This window comes from Dasypus novemcinctus, chromosome 27 (assembly GCF_030445035.2).
Source record: "Dasypus novemcinctus isolate mDasNov1 chromosome 27, mDasNov1.1.hap2, whole genome shotgun sequence".
Lineage (NCBI taxonomy): Eukaryota > Metazoa > Chordata > Mammalia > Cingulata > Dasypodidae > Dasypus > Dasypus novemcinctus.
This window is the reverse complement of record NC_080699.1, coordinates 26,320,702-26,345,361: the sequence shown is the minus strand read 5'-3', so window position 1 is coordinate 26,345,361 and position 24,660 is coordinate 26,320,702. Positions and strand designations below refer to the sequence as shown.

The 24,660-nt window shown below is 53.3% G+C and overlaps 1 protein-coding gene across 1 annotated transcript in view; it reads right to left on the bottom strand.

Moving 5' to 3' along the window:
- The window catches only part of POU2F3 (POU class 2 homeobox 3), a 75,708-nt gene extending 51,602 nt beyond the window's left edge, over window positions 1-24,106 (bottom strand). Inside the window, exons 1-2 of the mRNA XM_023589111.3 lie at window positions 23,980-24,106; window positions 17,947-18,015 (exon numbers count right to left, since the gene is read on the bottom strand). Of these exons, the coding sequence (XP_023444879.1) occupies window positions 17,947-18,015; window positions 23,980-24,007 (97 nt within the window). The 5' untranslated portion in view covers window positions 24,008-24,106. The remainder of the gene's footprint in view (window positions 1-17,946; window positions 18,016-23,979) is intronic.
- Between the last annotated feature and the right edge of the window lie 554 nt (window positions 24,107-24,660).

The following is a 24,660-nucleotide window of genomic DNA, read 5'->3' as shown; positions in this document are numbered from 1 at the left end:
CTTTGCACCTGCTCTTTCCTGTGACTGGCATGCCCTTCTCTCCCCCTTCCCTACCTAGAAAATCCATATTCATCCTTCAAGATCCAACTCAAGCATCCCCCTGGAGCTTAACCAAATCAAATAAAAAGATTTCCTCCTCTGTGTTTCCTCACCTCTAATTTATATCTCTGATAGCACATATCATGCTTTTCAGAGTCAGTGAGTTTGTGTTTGTTTCTCTCATTAGATTGTGAGTTCCTTGCGGCCAAGGTTATATTTTATTCATCTTTGCACCCCAAGTGCCTAAAACAGTGTCCAGCATATAAGTAGGCGCTAAATGAACATGTGGTTGAGTGATTTGAATTACTGAGAAATTGCTAAAAAAAGCAACCTTTTATTCAGACCTAAGAAGTCACTGGCACCACCAAATGCAGAGACCTAAGCAAATATTATTCCCAACTCTTGACTCCTACTTTGGAAGATGGCAGCCATTTGCAGGAAAAACCAGAGCAGGATGGACACACAGTGGGCCCAGAGCATTTATTTTTAGAGGTAGAAGTACTCTGAAGTCCAACCTCAGAGGAGAGGCATCTTGCCATAGTCCCATGGCCTCAGGGAGCCTGACCAGGAAAAGATCTTGGATCTCTCAACCTCTGGACTCATGCAATTTTCTCAGTAAATCCACTCATCCAGTGTCCATCACAGAGAAAACAGAGTTTTAGGCTTAGGCAGAAAACAGGAGAGATACCTACCAAATTTGGAGGTGAGTCAAAGCAGAGACAGAATAATAGAGAAAATATGATGACAAAATCAGAATTAGAAAAGATCGTGGTAGGCTCAAATAAGCCACCCAGACAAATGAAATAAGATGTAACAGGGGGAAGTGGACTTGGCCCAGCGGTCAGGGCATCTGTCTACCACATGGGAGGTCCGCGGTTCAAACCCCAGGCCTCTTTGACCTGTGTGCAACTGGCCTACGCGCAGTGCTGATGCACGCAAGGGGTGCCCTGCCACGCAGGGGTGTCCCCCGCATAGGGGAGCCCCACGCGCAGGGAGTGCACCCCGTAAGGAGAGCTGCTCAGCGTGAAAGAAAGTTCAGCCTGCCCAGAAATGGTGCCACACACACGGAGAGCTGACACAGCAAGATGACGCAACAAGAACACAGATTCCCGTGCCGCTGACAACAACAGAAGCGGACAAAGAAGAACACACAGCAGATAGACAGAGAGAACAGACAACTGGGGTGGGGGTGGGGGGGGCGGGGAAGGGGAGAGAAATAAAATAAATAAATAAATCTTAAAAAAAAAAAGATGTAACAGGAATGAATGTAAGGTCCTGCATTTAGGTTAAAACAACTGTATAAGTAAATGATAAGGGAGTTTGGAGTTATAGTATCTCAAGTGGAAGATGGAAAGGAGAGTTTTAGTTAAATGAAGTTCAACATGGACCCAAAAAGTGCTGCATGGCAGGTGGTGGAGCTGCTTAGGATGGTAGTGCTATCATCAGCAGCATGAACAGAAGGGCCAATGAAAAAGACCCTCATGCACTCAGACTGAGAGCATCATGTCCTGGTCAGGGTGGCATTTTTTAAAAGGGCCCAGATATCATATCAGGCAAGGAAAAGGTCTTGAATCTGGTGATATGTTGCCTAGAGAAGAGAACATGAACCATTAGTTAAAACCTGCTTCCTAGGGTGCCATGAGAGTTCAATGAGAGATTAATTTTGTGTGATTATAATGGTATTGTGGTTAAGTAGGAAATGTCCTTAAGTTTTAGAGATGCATATTCCCATATTTAGGACTGAAATGTCATAATGTCTATAATTTACATGAAAATATTTCAGCAGCAAGAATGGCAGAAATTGGATGGTTGTTGAGAGTGGGTGATGAATACATGGGAGTTCATTTTGTAGACTCTACTTCTGTGTTTGTTTGAAAATGTCCACATAGAAAGGTCAAACTCAAGCAAGATACTTCAGACTAGAAATGGATGAAGGAAAGGGGGCAAAATGCTAACAATGATTAAATCCATAATTTAATAATGGGTGTATGATGATGGTATATGGCTATGCATTAAACTTGTTTCTCTGTTTTTTTGTATGTTGAAATTTTTTCAAGATAAAAGTTAAAAAAAAAAAAACTAAATGAGGGAACATTTCAAAACACATGGCACAGGGCCTAGTACATAGTAAGTGCTTAAATAAATGGCAGTAGAATTTTCCTGTCTCCCCAGATATTAGCATGGAAGTAAAGCCAGCTTAGCCTGCAGCTCCAAAGGGTGGAATGAGAGCCAGTGGTGGAAGTTGCTGGGAGGTAGGCTTCAGGTCAGCATTAGGACAAACCTTGTAAAAAATGGAATTGTCCAACAGCGAAAGCTGCAGCTTCTCATTGATAGAGCTGATGAGGAGTAGTCAAGCACAGACTGTTTTCTCAGGTACATTGCAGAAGTGATTTTTTAATTGAGGTGCAATTTGTAACACTGAAGGGGGATCTTAAGTGACCTCCAAAATTCCTTCCATCTCTAAAGTCTTGGGATTCAACACAGTTGATCAAAATGTACCAGGGCTTTTTTTTTCTTCCCTTGCCAGAATCTGGTTACTGTCTGTAGCAACTGCAGAAAGAAGTGCAGGGAGGACCAAAGCACTATCCTCCCCATTTCCCTCTGTCCTGTTTGTTCTACACACAGATAAAAGATTTGGGTACAGAAGCTATGGGTGGGGCAGAAAGGGTTCAGCCATGGACGCTTCAGATCCCCTATCTGGAGGTCCTGGCAGCAAGTGGGCGAGATCTGTGCCATGCTAGAAGAGCCACCAGCTGGGGTCTCTGCAGGCATCTTTTGGTTCTCAAGTCCCCTGGGAATCCCTGGGCTGTGAGCTGTCCCTGGCAAGAAAGCAGGAGGAGAAGCACCTTGGAACACCTAGAACCCTGGCTTGGGTAATAGGTTCCCTGCTTTTGGGGAAGATGAGGCATTATTATTCACCCCGTTTTACAGGTGAAGAAATAATCTCAACAAGGTTCAGTGATGTGTACCAAGTGATAAAGCTTTTAAAGTATGGGTGTGTGTTGGGAATGATCATTAGTGGGAAACACAAAGCCCATGTCTCCAACCTCAGTGTGGTGTCTTCTTCCCAGTTTAGCATGATGAGTTCTCTTAATCTAGGGGAATATCTGAAAACTCCATCCAAGCCCCAGTTAGCTCCCCTTAAGGACCAACTCGAAGGTCTCCTTGTCCCATACCACACCCAGAACTCTTCATTTCCACCAAGGAGCTCCCAAGGAAGAGATCGGAGATGCAGTGGAAGGGTTTGGGTTAAACAGGAAGACGACATCCCGGTCCATAGAAACTGGGATTAAATGATCAGAAGATGGCAAAAGGCCCATTTAAATCTCAAGAAGCCTCAGGATTGTGGACAGAATCTCCTTAGGAGGACAACCATAATACGGATTAGAGACCCAATTAGAAAGGCCAAGCATTGGTCCACTGGAGGCACCTGGCTGTCAGGGTGTAGTTTCCACGTCCGCCTCTTCTCCCCCTAAGCATCTGGTGGGCACAGGAGTCTGAAGTGGCCTGTGCAGGCTGGCCAGGCCCCTGGCCCCAGGAGAGGGGTGCGGGCCCTTGGGGAGGGCCGTCTGCTTTCCTGCCTCCACCTGGCAGGCCCGGCTGATTTGCATAGCTTTGGCAGCCCGGCGACTGTGAGTTCGCCTCAGGAGCAATCCTCTGAGTGAGGGAGGTGGAAGCCCAAGAACCAAGAACTGTTCAAGCAGGATTTTTCACTTCTGTCTGGTAAACAATGCAGAGCGCAATCGGCAAAGAAGCTGGGCCTCTCCCATTTCTAGACTGCTTCTCTTCTTACCAGCTCGGCTCCCCAGTATAACCCAGACAGGCTTCCAGTGAAATTTTATGACCACTCGCCAACCTGCTGGCATTTCCTGAGATAGCAATCGTTAAGGTCACTGGGACCTTGGAAACTTTTCTGGCACCAGAGCAAATCCAGAGACTTTCCGGCGCAGTCATTTGGACCAGTCCAAAATGTTTTTTTCCAGATCCTCCAGAGGCTACACAAGATTTGTAACTTGGGATTTCTCTAAGGAACTGGGCAGTGTGGTGGAATGGTCAGAGTTCAATACCGAGAACCCTTGGAAAACTGAGCCCCAGGGTTAGTCGTGGACTCTGAGCAAGTGGCTTAATCTCTGTAGCTCTCAATTCTCAATTTTCCTTAAACATTGAAAGAAAAATTTTTGTTCTCATTCCTGCTACTTCCTTCTTAGGAGAGAGGAAACACTCAGGAGGAACCCAAGGATAACTTTTTTTTTTTAATTTCTCTTCCCTTCCCCCCACCAGTTGCCTTCTCTCTATGTCCATTCACTGTGTGTTCTTCTGTTTACACTTGCATTCTTGTCAGCAGCACGGGGAATCTGTGTCTCTTTTTGTTGCATCATCTTGCTGTGTCAGCTCTCCATGTGTGCGGTCCCACTCCTGGACAGGCTGTACTTTTTTTGCGTGAGGTGGCTCTCCTTACGGGGTGCACTACTTGCATGTGGGGCTTTCCTACACGGGGGATACCTCTGTATGGCACAGCACTCCTTGTGTGCATCAGCACTGTGCATGGGCCAGCTCACTACATGGGTCAGGAGGCCCTGGGTTTAAACCCTGGACCTCCCATGTGGTAGGCGGATGCTCTATCCATTGAGCCAAATCTGCTTCCTGCCAAGGATAACTCTTGAAGCCACTGAAGAATGGGATGTAGAAAGACCAGTGATGGGTGGTGGAAAGCCCACTGGCTTGGGAGGTGGGAGATTTGAGTGTCTTCAGCCAAATCACTCTGACCTTGGAAGGGTTTGGACATCAATGAAAAGATGCAGTGTGGAGGGAGACCAGGCCCAGAGCAGATGGCTCTGATGGATTATGGCACCCTTTTCCTTTTCCTAAACTCAGAGCTTGGCAGCCACCACCAATGATCACAATTCAAAGAAACCCATTTGCTACCCCAGAACTGGAAAATCTCTCAGGTTCCTTCTACTGTGGAGAATTGTTGGATTTGAGTTTTCCTGTGTTGAAGCTTCTACCCAAGGGAGAGAACAGTGGGTAAACTTGACCAGCCTCAGGCCATGCTTGTGAGCTGGGTTGTGCGAGCATCCTGATGACTTTTCTCCACACGCAAGTTCATGAGGCTGAATCCTGAAGCTGTGCTCTCTAGGAGCTTCCAACAGGCAACAGGAGCCTGGGGCTCTGCCACCCGAGACAGACAAGGCCTGCTGCAGCCCTTGGCTAGAAGAGGAGCCCAGCATCCTCCCAGCTGCCCTCTGCAATTTTTCATGTCATTCTTTGATACATGAAAGGCCCCTCACCATGTCTTCCTAACTCTTCAGGAAGTAAAATCTCATTTCTTCCCAGCCTGAGCCACGGATGGGGCTGTCTGTGGCTCCATGCTTCACCCCTTCATCTCATGACCTTGCAACTTGCTTTTCTCAGCATCACCTCTGGGGCCAAAGCGGCCTCAGGGTCAGGGCCAAGCCGAAGGAGCAGGTGTTGCCAGGCGCCAGATGCCAGAGAGCCCAGGGACACTGGCCACTGTGGCTTGGAGCAAGGAGGGGGGCCCAGGAGAGCCCATTTCTCCACCAGAACTTTAATTCATAGTCCCCTGACTCTGGATAAACAACAAAAACCCAAATGCTGGAAATGGACTTTGGCCCAGTGGTTAGGGCGTCCGTCTACCATATGGGAGGTCCGCGGTTCAAACCCCGGGCCTCCTTGACCCGTGTGGAGCTGGCCATGCGCAGCGCTGATGCGCGCAAGGAGTGCCGTGCCACGCGGGGGTGTCCCCCGCGTGGGGGAGCCCCACGCGCAAGGAGTGCGCCTGTAAGGAGAGCCGCCCAGCGCGAAAGAAAGTGCAGCCTGCCCAGGAATGGCGCCGCCCACACTTCCCGTGCCGCTGACGACAACAGAAGCGGACAAAGAAACAAGACGCAGCAAATAGACACAGGGAACAGACAACCAGGGGAGGGGAGGGGAAATTAAATAAATAAATAAATCTAAAAAAAAAAAAAAACCCAACTGCAAAAGAAGAGCTCTTTTTAAATAAGTCCAGAGTTCTGGTGGGACTCGGTAAGCACATCTTGAAGAAACGCCAGAGCTGCTGTTTTACTATCAGAGCTTTCCCGTCCGGAGGCTCCTAATCCTGCACTGCCTTTTATAGAGGAGGAGACCGAGTCCCAGGGAGGACAAGTGACGGGTTAAAGGTCGCTCAGGCCAAGTGGCAGAGCAGGAGAGAAATCCCGGGGCTCTGACCCCTTTCCACGGAAGCCCATGGACTCCTTTAATGTTCATCCCAGGCCAGCAGCCACCGGTCCTTCCATTTCCCGTGCTCCCCTCACTGCCCCCACCCCGGGCCTTGAGAGAAGAGGTTCAGAGGTGACGTTAGAAAGGATCCAGGACGCTCCTGGCCCCGTCCCCGGGAGGAGGGGGCTGAGGAGGGGTAGGAAGGAGGCCAGGGAAGGAGCAGGAGGAGCTCCCAGAGGGGCGTGCAGTGGTGCTGGCTCTTTATTATGTGGGTGCCAAGGCTGTCTTTGTGCAGCTCCGAGGGGCACGTGCGCAGTGGGAAAGCTTAGACGGCAGATGCTGTCTCCCGTGGGTAGAACAACTCTCACTTCCAAACACGGCTACAGCTAGGCTCTCCTTTCATTCAATCCTCAAGGCTCACCCTACAGATAAGGAAACTGAGGTCCTAGAGGTTATGGCACATGTTCAAGGTCACCCCGCAGACCAGAGACAGGAGGGAAGGAACTCTGGTCTCAAAGCGCTCTTGCCACCACCTGCGTTTCCTGATTAAACGCACTGGATTCAGTGCTTGCGTTTGCAGGGCATTTATGTTTTTTAAAAAACATGTTTCCATGGTTTTGTGTTTTTTTTAACTTTCATGTTTTTTTGCAGTACACTTTGACAATCATTTTCTTATTTGCTCCTCGACCTGGCCGGTGAGGGATGCAGAGCTGGAATTATAGAACTCCTGTTTTATGTGTGAGGAAAGGGAGGATCAGAGGGGTTGGGGCCTGTCAGATGTCACACAGCTGGTCCTCGAATGCCATCTTCTGAGAGCAGACCCCATGCCCTTCCACAGCGCAGGGCTGCCAGGGTCACAGCCCTCTCTGCTCTCAAAGAGGTGAGGGGAGTGGGAGGACACAGGCACCCTGGGGCCTGGGGTGCACGGAGCCAAAGTCCTTGTGGAGAGTCCACTCCTCACTGCACTGAGACACCACAGGCCAGAGTCACAGGGACCCCCTGAAAGCAAGATTTTAAGAAAACAGAGGTGGCAGAAGTGGATAATCTGGTGCCAGCCTGAGGGAAGGATGGCGAGGAGAGGGGAGGCTTCGTACAAGAGAAGAAAACCAACAAAGAACGAAAGATGGAGGACAGGATTCCCGGGGAGGGAGAAGGGCTCCTAAACAGAAAACATCACCTCTAACTCCTCCCAGGACCTTGGGAAAATCCTTCTTCTCTGTCCCCTGTCTCCTCCCTCATAAAATAAGAGAGTAGAACAAGATTAGAAACTTTTAAACATTTTGGCAGCAAAACATTGTTTTTGAATAATAAGGACTAATTAGCGGCTGACATTTATTGAGCATTTTCCAAGCACCAAGCTCTGTACTGAACATTTTATACACATGACTGCATTTAATCTTTACAACCACCTACAAGCAGGTGCTCTCATTAGTCCCACTTTACAGATGAGGAAACCTGAGGCTCAGAGAGGTTAATCTACTGCCCACGGTTACTGATTCACAAATTACTGAGTAGAAAGTCAAACTCATGTCTGTCCGGGCTCCGCCAGGCTATCTCCCAAATTCAAGCTTACGTGCAGTTGCCCTGGAGACTTGAGGGATAAAAGAACCTTTAGATTCTCCAGAACTAGAAAGTTGAATCTGTCCCATCTCTTAACCCTGGGTCTTCAGAGGGTCTTTACAGCAGTCCCCTCTCCCTCCTCCTGCCATTTCTCTCCTTGTGAGAGGTGAAGACCAAAACTTGAGTTCAGAGCAACAAGAGAAGCCTGCGTGGGTTGGCGCATCAGGCCCGACTGTCCGGGGCAGCTGTCCGTGGAGTGGCCAGTTAGCTTGCTTAGCAGCTTGCGGGGCCCTTCCCTGCAGCTGGTGTCCCACCCCTGGGTGCCCGCGGGGATGCGAGTGATTTCATAGGCAAAGGCTGCTCAGGGAATCGTGTGCCTCGCCCGAGGTTCCCCGGGTTGGCTGCTGGGTGGCAGCGCGTGCCGTGTGGACGCCTCGCCTTTCTGATGATGGTCATAGCTAACGCTATCAGGCACTGCTCCAAGTAATTTACAAATGTTGACTTATTTACTCTCCCACAGCCCTCTGAGGTGGGTACTGCCATTCCTCCCCCTTGACAGATGAGGAAACAGTAGAGTCTTTAAGTAACTGGCCCAAGGTCAAGTTGCTGTTTGTAACGACTGCACATGAGCCAGTGTGAGGGGCAGCACCGTGCCCTTTCTGGCACGTTCGAGGAACTGGAGGGCACAGCAATTCACACCTCTCCAGTGTCTTCCGAATAATAACGTGACAAGGGTCAGTGTGTGCTGACAGATCACAGCATCTTAGAGCTGGAAGTGACCTCAGAGACCCTCAACTCCCGGCCCTTGGACTTATACCAGATTCAGACCCGAAGAGGTGGAGATGAACCCAGAATCCACCTGCCCCCAGCCTCCCAGCTGAACAAGAGAGTGCAAAGACTGCTCTTCTGGCTTCACGGGGGGCACAACCGAGGTGAGGAGCCCATGATCACCAGTACCCAGAACTAGAGGCTCCCCCCACCCCCAACCCATGGTCCACTTATCCTCAGGGCACCCAGGGGTAAACTGAGCTGGATGTTGGAGGGCACAGAGACCCAGCTGGTTCTCCTGGGGTCTAAGGTTACTAACACCCAGCCCAGGGCGAGGCCTCCCCCACCAGCAGATCTTGGGGGGCCAGCCAGCCAGGGTAGGGGCAGCAGCAGCCCGGCAGGGAGGTAATTGAGCCCTGGAGCCCACCGGCTTAACCCCTTTTGTCCACACTTCCCTCCTCTAGAAAACCTTAATCATCCTCATTTGAATTTCAAATGACCTCTCCCCACGCCCCCTCCCCACCCCAACAGGCTTTGAGGCAGGGATATGGAAATTCACCCTGTAGTATGGAAATCATCACCCTATGCAAATTGGGCACGGAGACCCTATCGTCATAGCAACCGTCCAGTTTCCAATCCTTTCTGTACCTCTCTGGGCTTCCGGGCGTAGATTTTGCGTTCCTGTGCCCCAGCCCGAGGTGTGTGTGAGTGTGTGTGTGAGTGTGTGTGTGTGTGTTCAAGCGCCTGACAGGGGGCCTGGCTGCAGAGGACAGCAGGTAGGTGGGGCACCCTGACCCCGGCTGTCTGTGTGCCCTGGGCCCTGTGTGTGTGCAAACTGCGGCAGGGCCACACCTAGGCGAGGCTGACTGCGCTTTAATTCCAGCTGGGCTAACTCAGGCCGGGCCGGGTGGTGGTAGTGTGTGTGTGGGGGGTCAAGTTCAGGAGCCTGGGGGGCCACAGGGAGGCCCCAGAGGGGGTAGCAGGAGAGGGGAGGCCTGGGGGGCTTCACTGGGCCAGGAGACTAAAAGACCTGCCTGGAATCTGTATGTAAAATGCCATGCAAATGAGGGCCTATTATTTTTTGAGTCAACAGCCCTGGCACTTTTTGGGAGAAGCCTACAGCTCTGTTTCCCATGCTCAGGAATCAGCACAGAAGCCTTCCCTCCCTGAGACCCCAGCGTCCTGCTGTGACCCCCAGGAGCTCCCACCCATGGGTACCAAACCGTGGACGGCCCATGGGGGACTCTGAACTGTTTGTGGCTGAAGCTTCTAGAAATGAAATTCAACCGCCCTGGAGGGCTCTGGTCATTCTTCAGCCCTGTCCAGGCTTGCCCTGCCATGGGGTGTTTTCCTGGCTGAATCATCAGGCCCATGGTCACAGGTGGCAACTTGAGGAGTCCTTTTTTATTTTTGAGATACCGGGACCGGGGATTGAACTCAGGACCTCGTATATGGGAGACCACCAAGCCCTATCGGCTCCCCAGGAGTCCTTCTGATGTCAGAGCCTCTGCTTACTCCTCCCCTGCACACCCTATATCATACACACCACTAGAGGCCCAGGATCAAAAGAGGGCAAGGCAGCCACAGCTGGGGGACCTTGGGCAGCTCCCCTCGAAGTCCACTCAGTGTGGAACCTGCCTCTCCCCGCAAACCCAAGGCCGTGGGGAAGGGGGTGAGAGTGAAGCTGCACCCTGTCCCCTTCCCGCATCTCTTCAGCAGCTCTCAGGGGTGGGTCATCCCAGGAAAAGCCCTTTTAGGGGGGCGTGGTCTAAACCCAGGAGACTCCCAGCACATGAGGACCTGGAACCCATCTCCTGGCCCCTCCTGGATTTCCTCAAACCCCCTGAAGGACCCAAGCCCACCTTTGAGGGAGCAGCAGCCTGGACCGGAAGTGAAGACTGCCTGTCGGTCCTATCAGACAGTTTCGAGGTGGGGCTTTTGTGGGTGTGAGTTTGTGTGTCGATGTGTGTGCCAGGGGGGAGGTAGACAGAGCACAGGTGCATTCCCATCGCCCGGATTTGGGCTGCTCCTCAAGCCCCTAAGACTTAGCCTCATTTCTCTTTAAATGGCTTTCCCTACTTGTCAGCACTTTTCCATACCATTGTCTTCATTGTTTCTTGAGGGGGAGGATGGACCCAAGAGGCCAAAAGCATTTGCCCGTAGCTGCAGGGGGCCTGCACTGTGAGACCCTGAGGGCTGCAATGGCCTGAGTCCCTGGACACCGCCCCGGGCCTGCCATCCGTGTGTGGAGGTATCACCCCCCCACACTCCTACCAGCAAAGGAAGGCCTGGGGCCACCACCCGCTGTGTCTCCCTAGCAAAAACCACCTTCCGCGTTCTCCACAGAGTCCAAGGAATGCTGAGGAGGCCAGAAGAAGACGGAAGGACGACGAGAGAGATCCACTGCTTGTGGAATGCCACAACGCAAGCTCCTCCAAGGCAAGGCGCCTCAGAGTGTGGTCCAAGGACCAGGCCCGGTCTTGTTAAGTCCAGGACCAGACAGGAACAAACACTGAGAGTAAGAATTTGTAAGCACGTGGCCGGTGGCCTCTTCCTGCCGAATCAGGCATAGACCAGTTTGGGGTGCTGTTGAACCCGCGTGGTGGGTGGCGACACACAGGAGGGCCACGCGCTGGTTTGTGAAGGGCTGGAAATACAAACTGGTCCTTTGCCCCAGGCTGTGTGAGCAGCAGTGACCATGGATGGAGGAAGGGAGCTTCAGATGCTGAAAGACACTGCATGGCTGGCCCCCAGCCTGGGCTCCTTTACATTGTCCCCTTTTAGGGTGGAGAAAAAGTGGGGACCATGCTGTCCTGGGGGCTGCAGGTGGCAGCTGGGAATACAGGCGGCCATTTCCTCACAGAGACCTCCAAGGGGAGGAGGGGAGGGCATCTGGCAGGACTGGCGGTACCACCCGCCCTCTCTAGACTGGGGGCTGGATGAGGTCTACGGATGAACATGCGCCTATGAGTGGGAAGTCACAGTGCAGGGGTTTTTGCTTTTGGGGCTCTCTGAGTGCTGGAGGCAGACAGGTGTTTCCTGACACTGCAGGCTACCCTTGTGATACCTCTGGCTCACAGGACCACCGTATGATAGCTGGTGGTGGATCAGGGCCTTCCAACCTCTCTGTCACAGGAACCGGAAACAAGATGGGATGGAAACTGCTCAGGTGTACCAAGGCCAGAACAGGAGGCTTACGCTGCAGCATGAGGGTCTTAGGTGAGAGATAAGAAAGGACTGCAGACACTGAGGATTGTCCTTATAAGGAATAGGTGGCTAGGAGAAATTGCGAAGTTGACTTCTCTTCAGGATGGAGGACAGATGAGAAAAAAATCTTCAATAGTAGATTCTCTCATTTATCAGAGATCTCATTTGAAATGTCTCCAAAGGAAGAGACAAGCATGGACAGGCTGCCCTTCCAGAGTTCTTACAACCTCCAGGATTCTTATCAGTTCCCTCTTAACATCTGGAGGGACTGTGGCTACATTTACTCTTCCACAGAAGTAAGATACAGCAGGTTCAGACTGACGCACAGGACCAGGGTCACCGGATGAGATCCCTAGAGACCATCGAGCCCATCCCCTCCATCTCGTCCCTGCATCACCCTCCTTCATATGTTACAACAAGTAAACGCAAGTCAGGGCACAAGTAGCCTTGCCCCACCTCTCTGTGCCAGAGCTTGGTCGTGGTCTCTCACACTCTTCCCAACAATTATAATATCAACCAAATAATGGATTGCATTTGTATGGCGGTGTCCACTCTTCAAAATGCCTTCATGCCCATTCTGTAATTTAATCATGAAAAGGGAGGGTGTGTGTGTGTATGTGTGTGTGTGTGTCTGTCCACACACATGTGCCACATTTAGGAGAGTCAGTCAACAGGAGACACTTCTCCTACCTTCCCCCAGGTCTCACCTTATACCCCTAAGTACTTCCTAGATTTTTTTTTCTGTTCTTTTTGTCATTTAAAGAATAGTTTTATTCAATAAATATGTGATTGAAAACTGCACTCATCTCTAAATGTCTTCTGCCTGTTCCTGTCTGGAACTTCAACTCTTGGTTGCAGCGAGAGACACAGTTTCTTCATCCTCCACTTGTTTTCTTGGGTACTCAGCAGGGTGGACTTCCAGTGAAGTCCTGGAAATGAGCTGACTGTGAGTAGGGAGAATTTCTAGTCTTGGATCAGTTATTGATTCTTTCCCTGAAACTTCTAGAAAATCACTTATCTCTCTGTGCCTATAAAATCATGTCCATTCCTTCTTAAAGTCATGCTGAAAATTCCTAAGGTTAAGTGATGAGACTTTCTGCGAAGAGTCCCGGAACCTGTAATTCACCTGGGTGATCCTTCTGGGGGTGGGACAGATGTTAATTATCCCCCCTCCCAGATATGACAATTTCAGCAGGAGAAGAAAGACAATTGACACAAAGTTCAGTCCCCTCCCTCATCTCTACTTTCCCCTTTTTCCCCCTGGGTTCCTCTCCAGGAGCCCCTCCTTCTTAGGTCTCTGATCAGGGAAGGGTGCCAGGCCTTTGCTCCAGTTTCAAATGGGTTTGTAACCCCACCCTGTTTCCTGTCAAATGACAGCTGAGCCTGCAGAGCTGCTGGGGGCCCTGGGACAGTGAAGGAGGCTGGTTCAGGAAGAAGAGAAGCAGGGAGAAAGTTCTCTTCAAGGCTAGATTCTCATCCTCCTCAGTCTACCAGAAGGGAGTGAGTTAACACCCTCCCCCCACTACCACTACCTTTCCCTCTCTTCTCCAACAAGCTTCTGCCTCTTGGACTAGACCAGCTCACCTCGGGGGACTTGGCTCCCCTCCAGCCCTTTTGCCGGTGCCAGTTTCAATAATCTTGGCATCTCCCTTGGTGCTGTCACTCTGCTCTGTCCCTGGTTTGATAGGTTGGTTCTCAATCTTTCCACTACCATCTTGGAAGTAGAGTAAAAAGTTCCTAGACAGACCTGGGTTTAATTCTGTCATTTACTAGGTATTTGGGAGAAATCAGCCAGCATCCTTTCCCATCACCGGCCTGCATTTCCTCATCTGCCAAGTGGGAAAATGACATCACAGAACTGATGTCAAGGCCAAAGGGCTAAGTGCCTGAGAGTCCTCTTACAGCTGTTGGTTGTACTGTTGTCAGCTCAACCAAGGAACCTTGCACTAGAAAGAAAGCTCCTTGAGCACAGGGGCTGCTCCTCATCTTCCCAAGTCCCAGGTCTGACACAGACTGGTTAAGATGTTGGTTAAAAACCTACCAGCCAGGTCAGGGAAGAGGAGGGGAGCCCAGGCAGTGCAAGACAGCTGGAGGTGATTGAGGAGAGAGCATAGCGAGGGAAACTGCAAAGGCAAGGCTGAATGGAGAGGGCAAGCACAGCGCGGGGGGGAAAGCCACCCACAAATGTGAGATGTGGAAACAGCCAGGAGAGAATTTGGAAAAGCAGAACCACGAACACATCTTTTAAAATTATGCCCTTGGAGTTTATCTAGCCCCAACCCCTCCTTGATGAGAAGGAAAATATGGTCCCCATGGGGAAAGGGTTTGCCCAGGAAGAGGCAGCGTCAACAGCAGAGCTGAGGAGAGCCTGACGGGGTCAGACAGGCCTGTGTTTGATTCCTGGTCGGAAACCGCATGGTCCTCGGCAAGTGAGTTTCTCGTTCTGAGCCACAATTTCCTCGCTGATAAAAATGGGGCTAATACACTCAGCTAACATGGAGTTGAAGAAGGTCAACCACCACACCATGGAGCCTAGAGTGCCTACAACTGAAAGCAGGAGGATTGCATCCAGTATCCATGTGGAATCTAAGCCCCCTCTTGACATAGATGTGCAATGGACACAACCAATCCAAGGTCCACAGAGAAAATGTGGCATTGGTGTGGGAAAAGTGGCCATGGTGGCTGCTGGGTGCGGGGAATGGGAGGAAGAGATGAGATGTGGAGGCATTTTCGGGACTTGGAGTTGTCCTGGGTGGTGCTTCACGGACAATTACAGGACATTGTAGATCCCCCCAGGGCCCACTGGATGGAACATGGGAGAGTGTGGGCTATGATGTGGACCACTGACCATGAGGTGCAGCGATGCCCAGAGATGTACTTACCAAATGCAATGGATGTGTCATGATGATGGGAGAGAGTGTTGCTGTGGGGGGAGTGGGGGGTGGGGGCGGTGGGGTTGAATGGGACCTCATATTTTTTTAATGTAATATTTTTTAAAAATGAATAAAGATTTTTAAAAATTTAAAAAATGGGGCTAATAATGCCTCCATCTCGTCGGGTTACTGTAAGAATTAATGAGATTATGTATTTGAAAGTGCCTACATGTGCCTGTTCTGGGGAGGAGGCTCCGTGGATGTTAGGGAATTTCCCTCTTTTCTCCTGAGCCCGTTTTTGTTTTCTACCTTGTGTTTGAGGTTATACTGTGTCCAGTGAGCTCAGAAGTCATAGGGTCAGCACCTGGGGGCTGTCAATTATAGAATTGGGGGTCTTTTGAATTGTGAATTCTCAACCACTCAGTGGAGAAAAGAAAAAAATTGTTGTCAGCTTCTAGAATGAAGAAGTCACAGCTCAGGTGGTAAAAGGATGGACAGAAGAGGTGGTAGTTCAGGAATCTACAAACCACTTGGCTCAAGTCAAGTTGAGGGGCTCAGGGGCCTCTGCCTGGTCCCTAGTGCTGCCACAAGGCACTCGGGGGGCTGGAGCAGTTTAGTCTCTCTCTGGGCCTGACTTCCTCATAAGCAAAAGGAAAGGGCAGGGGATGCTTCCCTGCAAGTCATGCATCAGCCAGGAGCTGGCCGGGCTGAACCTGCTCTCCCTTCCTCCCCAGCCCGTGTGGATGGGAAAACGCACTTCCTTTTCCCAGCTCCCACCCCTCCCGCTCCTTGGGGATTTCACACTACACTGAGGGTGCTCTCCTGAGAGTTGGGGCTTTCTAGGTCACCTTTGTTTATAGTTCCTTTAAAACCCAGAGATAAACTGCCCCTTAATTCATGCCCTGCTGGGAAGGTGAATCTGTCTTTTAAAAACCAAAGGAAGCCATTAAACCAAGCGGGTAAGCATTGTGACTCATAATGAGCTTTCCTCTGTAAAAGATGAGTCAGAACGACTTTCCAGGAAGTTTGGTTACTTTAATTAGCTACCTCTTTTTTCTTGCCCTTAAAATCACGCAGGGATTGGATGACCACCTAAAGCCCATGCTAGAGCAAAGCCCTCCAGTGAAAGATCTCGGGGTGGGGACTATCACCTTTTCCCTGGGGTCCAGGAGGACCCTCGCTGGACCATTTCCTGAAAGGAGAAAGGGGGCCAACCCACCTGGCCCGGTGAAGTGGAGGACACGCCAGCTACCTGCCGCCCCCAAGTGCTCAGCAGCCACGTGCCTTCGGTGCGGTTCAGAATCACAGCATCTTAGTGCGGTTATTAGAGGAGACCACACAGCTGCACTGGCCGAGCACCGTGGGAAACAGCCGCGCAACTGACTCAAAGCCGCTCTCACGGGCATTACTTCCCCCCTTTGCCGAAGAGACAAGCTAGGTGACGTCATCAGGCCACACAGCGCAAGCCGCAGCACTGGGGGGTTTCATCCCAAGTCTGTTTCATTCTAAAGCCATACCCTTCACACAAGGCATCTGTTTCTGCCCCTCATTTTATGAGGAAGCTGCGGTCCCAGGGAAGCGGAGGGGCTTGTCTAAGGCCACACACTGAACCAGCAGGAACCCTGGGATGATGGCAGTTTCCAAGTCCTAGCCTAGAAGGGGACCCTTTCTCCCTCAGCCTGCTCTATACATCGCTTCCCTGCAGAACCAGACTGGAGGTGAGAGGCTGCTCCAGTGTCTGTAATGCATTAACATTCCCAACCCCCCCCAGGGGCTGCACCCCAGCCCCCCACTGGCTCACCCTCATTCCCAACCGTGGCCCCGATTTGGTGGCCGTAACGATTTGGTGGCCGTAACGCAGAGCACTGGTCCCCGCCTGGCAAAGGCGGCCTTCTTCCTATACAGATACCCTCTTCGCTGTCTCCACATACCTGGAGCAACAGGGCCCAGGTGAAGTTGGCTCCAGCCAGCCCGCTTTCCAGAAAGGGCAACTCAGACTTCTAGATGGTGGCTCCTGGGCTCGGGTTTTCTCTAGGAAAGAGCGCCAACGCGGGGACCCTGTCCATTGCTCTTTGGCGGAACCCATTACAAAGCCTGGCTCAGGTTCTTGAGACTGGAGGGCATTTTCTTCTCAGTTGGGGAGATCACTCCCCACCCCAACTCGGAAACCTCAGCTAATAAATCAATTGAAAAAATGGGTACAACTGGCACACACCCTGCCCAGACCACCTGTTCCTACGTACAAAGCAAAACATAAAGGCGGTGGCTCAGAGTGTGTATTGCTCCCTCTGCAAGTAGATACTGTTTCAATATTAAATTAGGTTACTTAGAAAACATTAAATTAGGGAGCAGAAAAGTTTTTGGTAAATGCATTCCACAGATGCCCCCTGCCCCCCCCCCCCCCATTAACTTGTCATGGATCCCCTGTCTCTTAGCGTCAAGAACTGAACGGAATTGCCTCCTGAATACTTGGGAAAAGATCTTCGCTGGGGGTGGGGAGGGGCGGGAACCTCGATTCACTTCCACTCCTAATTTCTATGTCTCTAATGATCCAGAGGCAAGACTAATTGCGGTCTTGTTGGGAGGCTATTAAAGCTATTTGGTGGTGTTATACTTTATACTCATCTTTCTCTAAGTTCTTTTTAATTCTATGGAATGTTCAAAGCAAGTCTTGGACTATGGTGCTAAAAAATAGAGCGCTAAGAAACTTTCTTCTCAGTTCTTGTCTGCCCCCTTTCTCCCCTTCACAAAGCAAAGTCATCGCCAGGTACAAAGCCTCCCTCTCTGAGCCTATTTGAGACAACCCCCCCCCCCCCCCATTATTAGAAGGGGAACATTTGCACTTGGGCCTCTCTATTAGTCCCTGAAGTTCAACGGCCCCAGACCCCATCTACAAAGATAGGCTCCGTCTTCCGTCAATCAGCAGCAGCGGGGACTTCAGCCTGCTGCGAAGGATGTCGGAAGATCACATCAGAAGGGAGCCTCCTCCTTAACTTTCTGTGTTAGTGTTTATTGGTTTCTGTTTTTCAGGGTATGGCCCCCCCCTAGTCCAGTCCCAGCGGTTCAGTTCCATTGCAGACCCATATCTACTATTCAGAGCCTGCAGGGTCTTAGCCCAAATCATCAGGGGATTCTTTCATTTCCTAAGACCCAGCTTTTCAGTCTCATTGGCCGAAAGATCAAGCGAGCCAGGAAGAGCGACCACATTGTTCCGCAGTTCCCAACAGCTCCCCCCGCCCCCCCCGCTTGCCTCTTCCATTCCCCAGAAGAGAAGGCCTACCTGTCTCCACGTGGCCGAGAGCTCTGTGGGCGTCCGTGGAATCGGCCACATCCCCACTCATCTTGATGTCTGTGGGGAAAACGCAACTGATTTTAATAACAGGTCACAATTTTTCTTGCTCTGACATATGTGGCTTTAACCAAACAGCAAAGATGAATGTGTAATTACAACAACCATCAGACTTTCAAATTCCTGATTCCCGAACATACAGCCATTAGAATATTCATAAGCTTGGGGGCACACAGCCCCACCCCGCTTGCCTGCTCTCCCGAGCCTCTTTCCCCGGCTCTGGAGCTACTGCAGGGCCTCTCACCTTCCGCCTCATCCATTGACACTCCTTCCTATCACCAAGACTCAGCTGGTAAAATGTTAATAAGGGGAGGTGGGTGGGGGGAGAGGGGAGAGGGTTGGCTCTCTCTACTCCCAACCCGAATTTCCTTTGGGATTTGGGGAGTTTATTTTTTAAAGCAGCGTAAGAGCTATTCCTCTCCCGACCCCACAGAGCCCTACCCTGGGAGCTAAAGGTGCCCTCTTGAACCAGGGCTTTTCCTGGATCCTTACCTTCTCTCCTACTCCTTCAAATTCCTCAGTGGGAAAGGGATGGCAGGCCAGGGTGTGCCCCAGGGAGAGACAATACCGACCAGGCCCCGTCTCAGCCCCCAAGTGCAGCTGGCCCGGCCTCACCTCCACCCTGCTTCATCTCAATCAATTAAACATTCACCCTTCACAGACAACTGCCACCACCCCTGACCCCCCGAAGACTCCTGCAAGGGTCAACGGAGAGAAGGAAAGAGGCAACTTGGAACCCACTCCCTCACTGTGGGCTCCTCTCCTTATTAATCCACCCAATACCGAATCCGTTAAGGACAGAAGAATATTTTATTCAAATCGTGTTGACCCACCCCCTTCACCCCTCCCTCTTCTCTGGGGCAGCACTTCAACTCTTTCAACCCAGATCTAGCCTGGGTGAGTCGATTTGCATAGCCGGCTCCCCAGCCAATCGCAGTTGGGCAGGCAGTCTTCATTTGCATCAGGTAATCGGGCAGCTGCCAGTCCAGGCCGAGGTCTGTAGATGCTCAGGAGGTGCGAAAGGGTGGCCCTCCGCCCGGGGACCGTGGGGTTGGAAAACTACCCTTTCTAGGGCAATGATGAGTCTGGCTCTGGCAGAGATTTACATGGCGCCCCTCTGGGGGGTAGTGACAGCTATGCAGGAGAGGTGAGCCCTGTGCAAGGCAGAGATGACCAGTCCAGAGGCTCTCAGCCCTTAGAACACTCCAGAAGCAGGACTAAGAACCTCAGGAGTCACTGTGGTTTGAGGAATTTTTTGAGACCCACCAAACTGAAGATTCCTGGGTTAACGCTTGAAGCGGTCATCTCTGCTCCTGGGGGAGGTCTGCGGAGCTCCCCCACTTCCCCAACCAGCACTGCACCGCATGGTCCCCCGAGAGGAGACGCAGCAACCGAAGCCCCAGGGCCCCTCCAGGGTGCCACACTGAGGAAGGCATTTCTTGAGCCCAATCTAAGTCGTTCCTGCTGCAGTTTTAAGCTTTCTGTACAGTCTGCGTGAATATGTAGGATAACAAGTGTGGGCCACGTGGACCTGCCAGTGGCTCTGCCGTGGTCTCTGCCGTGGCTCACCTAGACCTGGGCCTTGCCTATCACAGATCTGCTCAGCTCACGTCACCCCTTAGGGAGTCCCCAACAGAGCTGGGAAAAAGGCCCCCATTGGAAATGCCAGGAAGGTGCAGCTCCCAGGAGCAGAGTCCTCCCGCTCTGGGGCTTTTAACCTGCTTCTGTAGCACCTGGATTTAATCCCAATGCTGGCGGACACTGCCACATATTTGAATCTTAGTTTTCTCAAATGAAATGTGGAACTAATGATACCTCCCAGGATAATTGGGAGCAGTCAATGAAATCCTGAACGAAAACTGCCTGGCACTTCTCAGCACAAAAGCAACCCATACTAAACGAACTAACTAAACGCCACTTGGGCTTGACACTTGGGAACGGGACTGCCTTCTGGAAAGGTCCTGGGGAACACGATTCCCTTCCACTTGTGGTGTTAGTCCCACACCCCTCCTGCCCCCTACTCCTGCCCTTTCCCCTGACCCTTCCCCCCATTATAACAACCCTGTGGGCTGGTTTCTCTACTTCACCTGGGAAGTCCTTAACATTCTCCAAATTCTGACTTCCAGGGGCCAGTGTTCAGGGAACAGGAAGGGTTTCTGAGGCGGTGAGCCTGGGCTGGCCAGCCTCTCTGCATCAACGCATTTTGAATTCCTGATCTCAGGGGGGTAACGCTTGAGCTAAAGCGTGACGATATATCTGCAACCCAACACCCATTCCCTGCATCATCTTCACGCATCCCCAGAAACCACCTCATTCATGCTCTAAATTAGCTTAAAATTTGCTCTTAATCATGTCTGAGAATAAGTCGTGAAGGATCGAAGGCCCTGCACTCTGCCCAGGCCATCAGCTCTTCATTTGGACACTTAAGGACTGAAGGATTTGAGCCTGCTGGAGGGGCAGGGTGAGACGGTGTGTCAAACGCCTTCTGAAGTCCCACAGGACACTGCGATGCTGAGAACCTGTTCCTGCCCCGTAGGAGGCTGAGGCTGATGGGTGGGACTAGCTCTTGGGGCTCAGCCTAAAAATGGGCCAACACCGAAACTCGGGAGCCTCTGTAACCCTTCAGCGGTCAGACAGCACTTGCCAGGAGAGGGTGAGCGGTGTGGGGTGGGGCCGCCTCCTGGCCGGGGTTCTTATCTCAGTGGAGATGGAGCGGGCTCCTTGCCATCGCTCCCTCCCCTGGGGAGGCTCAGCCACTCTGCTTAAGTGCCCGGGTTCCAGGTGCACACCCGCAAGTGCCTCACCAGGCACCGTCACACCTGAAGCTGGGGACAGATGTTGACCGCTGGCCTGGCCCTCCCTGGGCCTTGAGATGACACAGGAGCAGGCCCTCCTCAGACGTTCGCTAACCAGGGTGTGTGTGTGAGCTGGCCAGGGGGCACGCCTTCCTGCGGGCTGCAGACTCGGCCCACCACGCAGGGGGCCTCCTGGGTCCAGGCTAAGCTGGGAAAGCGGAGGGCCCCAGCCCTTCTCCCCTACTTCCCAGGCTTCACCTCCTTAGAAGGAGCTGGCATTGTCTTCTGACTTCCCCCTCACACACGGGTTGAGAAAGGCACTTCCACGGGGGGGGGACTTCCAGGGACCCACCAGTCCCACTTCTGATCTAGCCAGAGCTCCAACTCTTCCCTGAAGGAGGCTTCTCTGGTCTCTAAGACAAAGCCACCCCCTCTTCCTACCCAAGTGGTATCCCCGACTTCCAGCAGGCACCAGGCTGTTATGGCAGCCCTGGTGAAGGCATGGAACAGCTCGAGATGAGGGGAAAGGCAAGAGAGGCGCTCCCCTGGGGCCGGCGGCCCCCTCCTGCCGCTTCGCCTCTTTCCCTCCGTCTCTCCTCTGCCTCCCTGGCAGTGTCCCTCTCTGACCCTTGTCCACCCCATGCCTTCTCTCAGCCTGGGGGGAGCCCCTCCTTGACTGGGGCGCCCCCACACCTGCTGACCTCGTGGCTGCTCGGGTGTCGGCGCTCCTGTGTGACAGATGCCTGCCCTGTAAGTACAGAGTGCCCAGGTTTGGGGAAGGCCTGAATCATGCCTTCCCCCAGCTGACCAGGGCAGCGGGAGGGCGGGACTCGGGCTGCAGTGCTGGGGAGCTGTCTGAACAGGGACACGGGGGCAAGCCTGCACCTTGGTTTATGTGCGCCTGTGTCTCCCCCATCCTCCAGTCAAACCGTCCAGCAAGTCAATGGAGGAAGAGACCTCATGGGCCCCGGGATCGCAAGGGGAAGGGCTATATGCCAAGAAGCAGTAGGGTGCGGGGTTACTGTGGGGGAGGGAAAGCCTGGACTGAGAGCCCCCATAACGAGACACTCCACTGAGGGAGTGTCAGAGACCCCTCAGCCGGCCTATGCTGAAGGACCCGACAGAGAAGAGCCCAGAATTAAAAGCCACAGAGAGCACCCAGCAGAGAGGGTGGGACTCAGAGAGACTCCACAGAGAGTCCCAAGTCAAGAAACGCCTTTGAGGAGCCACTGAAGGGGACCCAGACACCACCCAGGGGTCACACGGAGGCGCCTCACAGGGAGGCCCAGGGAGTCCTGACGGGGAACCCTGAGGGGAGAACAACCAGAGGAGCGGGCTGGCAAGCTGCCTCTGGGACGTGAGTCAGGCAAGCGCCCCCTGGGTAGGTGGGCCCCTCCCCGAGGGGTCCCCCTTGTCCATAGGGCATGGGGTGGGGGGTAGGTCTGGGCTCCGGAGACGGACTGGCTCAGAGCTCCCTCCAAGGCAAAGGCTCGGGGGCTTGGCTCTCGCCTCCTAAACCTCTGCCTGACCCCTTGGCCCCTCGGGCTGCTTCCTTCCTGGGTCCCAGCTGACCTCTTACTTCCCCAGCACAGGGGCCTCAGGAGACATGGGGTGGAACCCCCCAGGGAGTGTGGGAGGGTCTGCTCTGGGTCCTGAAGAACTTTCCTGTGTTGGTGCACCCATCTGAAGAGCCCTGCTCCCACCCAAGGCCTTGCTGGGGAGGGAGGCAGGACAGAGCCTTCCCAGGGCACCTGCTCCGAGCCGTGCCCTGCTCCGCGTTGGTACCATGGGGTCTGGAAACAGAATTTCCCGGATGTTGGATGGTCCCTCCTGCCACACCCAGCCCCTCCTGGCACGTCCCGTGGATCCGCTCAGTGTCAGCACCTCTGCCAGCCTGTGTCTCCCTCAGCCCTGCCAGGAAGTAGCATCTGGCCATCTCTGGATCCAGGGTCCCCCATGCGCCTGACTGTTTCCAGGACTGGCAGGTGCCTGGAAGGGCCCAAGCCTCGAGCCTGCTTTGCTTGTTGGGGTGGGTAAAGAGAAGTGCCTTCCCCAACTCCTCCAGAAAGGAAAGCAGATAACAATGCTCAGATCAACAGCCCTGGAATCCCAAATAAAGGCCACGGGGGTGCTGCTTCCCCTTGGGAGGCAAGTTGCTGGGTATGAAAGGCTAAGTCAAGCACAGCTTTCTTCACCTGGAGCCCCTGTTCTCTGCTCAGGCCCCCAAACCCTCGGGGAAGGTCCACCCTGACACCAAGACCAAGGCAAGCCCAGCCCTCCAGCACCTGCCCCAGCTGGGCTGCAGAAGGGGGGTCGGCCTGGTGGCGATAGGAGGAACCTTGGTTCCCTCCATGCCTCTTACTCACAATTTACGAAAGGGAAACTGACTGCTAGCAAAGCATTTCATCTAGGTTCCCAACCCTCAGGTATGGGGCTCGGTGCCTGAATCCAAGGAATGTGGGAGCCAGGGGATGTGTGCAGCACCAACCCCACAGGCCCAGGTGCAGGTTGCTCCTCCCACTGCCAACCCTCCCAGGCAGATGCTCCTGGAACACATGTGCAGGTGTCTTCAGCCCAGCAGCATGCCACCTTCGGGTCTGCACCAGCACCTCTCCCAACACACAAGGGGACAGGTAGACGTGCCTCTGACACATATGGGCACACCCTTCCGCCAGCCCTATTCAATAACGTGTGGCATGGCACCTGGGGCCCAGGTGTGCCTCTGCAATTGCCCTGCCCACTTCTCCGAAGCCCCCGACCCACTCCCAGCCCTTACAAATGCCACTCTGCCTCCCCTGAGTGTCACCTGCAGCATGTGCAGACACGCATTTGCCTTACACAGGCTCGCTGGCTCCACACCCTCAGAGACTACAACAGCGCCGCACACCCAGGCCCCTACCCCTGCCCTCTCCAGACCGGGGTCTCCCGCCCACCCACCCATCCCTGTCCTACCCCGATCTTTTCCAAGGTTCCTTCTCCCAGAGTCATTCCCTTTAGTCCCCCCAGACACACCTATGCCGGCCCCCGGGCGCCGCTATCCACACTGCCCCCTCCAGGCCGTTGAGAAATAAGCCCCCCCCCCCACCCACGCCCGGAAAACGGCCCCCTCTCCCTCGGCCCTGGACGCGGGTGGTGACACCTGTCGGAGCTCCCTCTCTCCGTGCCTCACCTGGGTGCATGGGCTCCAGATTCACCATCCTGCCCCAGGCGGGGCCAAAACCAGCGCCCGCCCAGGTCCCTAGCGTCTGCCCCAGCCGGGTCCCCTGGGAAGCCAGGGTCTCCTTCCTCGCGCCCCCGGCCGCCGCCGCCGCGCGCCCCGCCGCTCCGGCCCGCGCAGCTCACGGCGCGGCCAGGATTGCCACACGCCCCAGGTGAGCACGCGGCGCGGGGCGGGGGCCGCCGGCCACGCCCCCTGGCAGGGCCCCCGCGCCTGGCCCCGAGCCCAGGCAAAACAGCCATTTGCATACGGGGAGCTGGGGACCCGGGGAGGGAGCGCGGGGTCGGCCTGGGGGCTGCTGCCGGGGCGGTCCCGACCCTGCCAACACCTGTCTTCCAACCCCGCCCGGCGGCCCCTCCCGCCGCCCGCTGCCCCCCGCTCCGCGTTCACAAACTTCTTTCCTTGGGGATGTCCGCCCCTCCTGGTCGGTCCACCCACCGCCAGTCATCCCCGAGGCAATGCCGAGCGTTCATCCAGCTTCCCCTCTGTGCCAGGTGCTGGGCTAACCACCACTTTTTTTTTTTAATGCTATTTTTTTTTAATTGAAGTGTATCATTCATACATGAACACACATAAACAATAAATGTATAGTAGAGATTGCAAACTTACAAAATAAACATACGTAACACCACA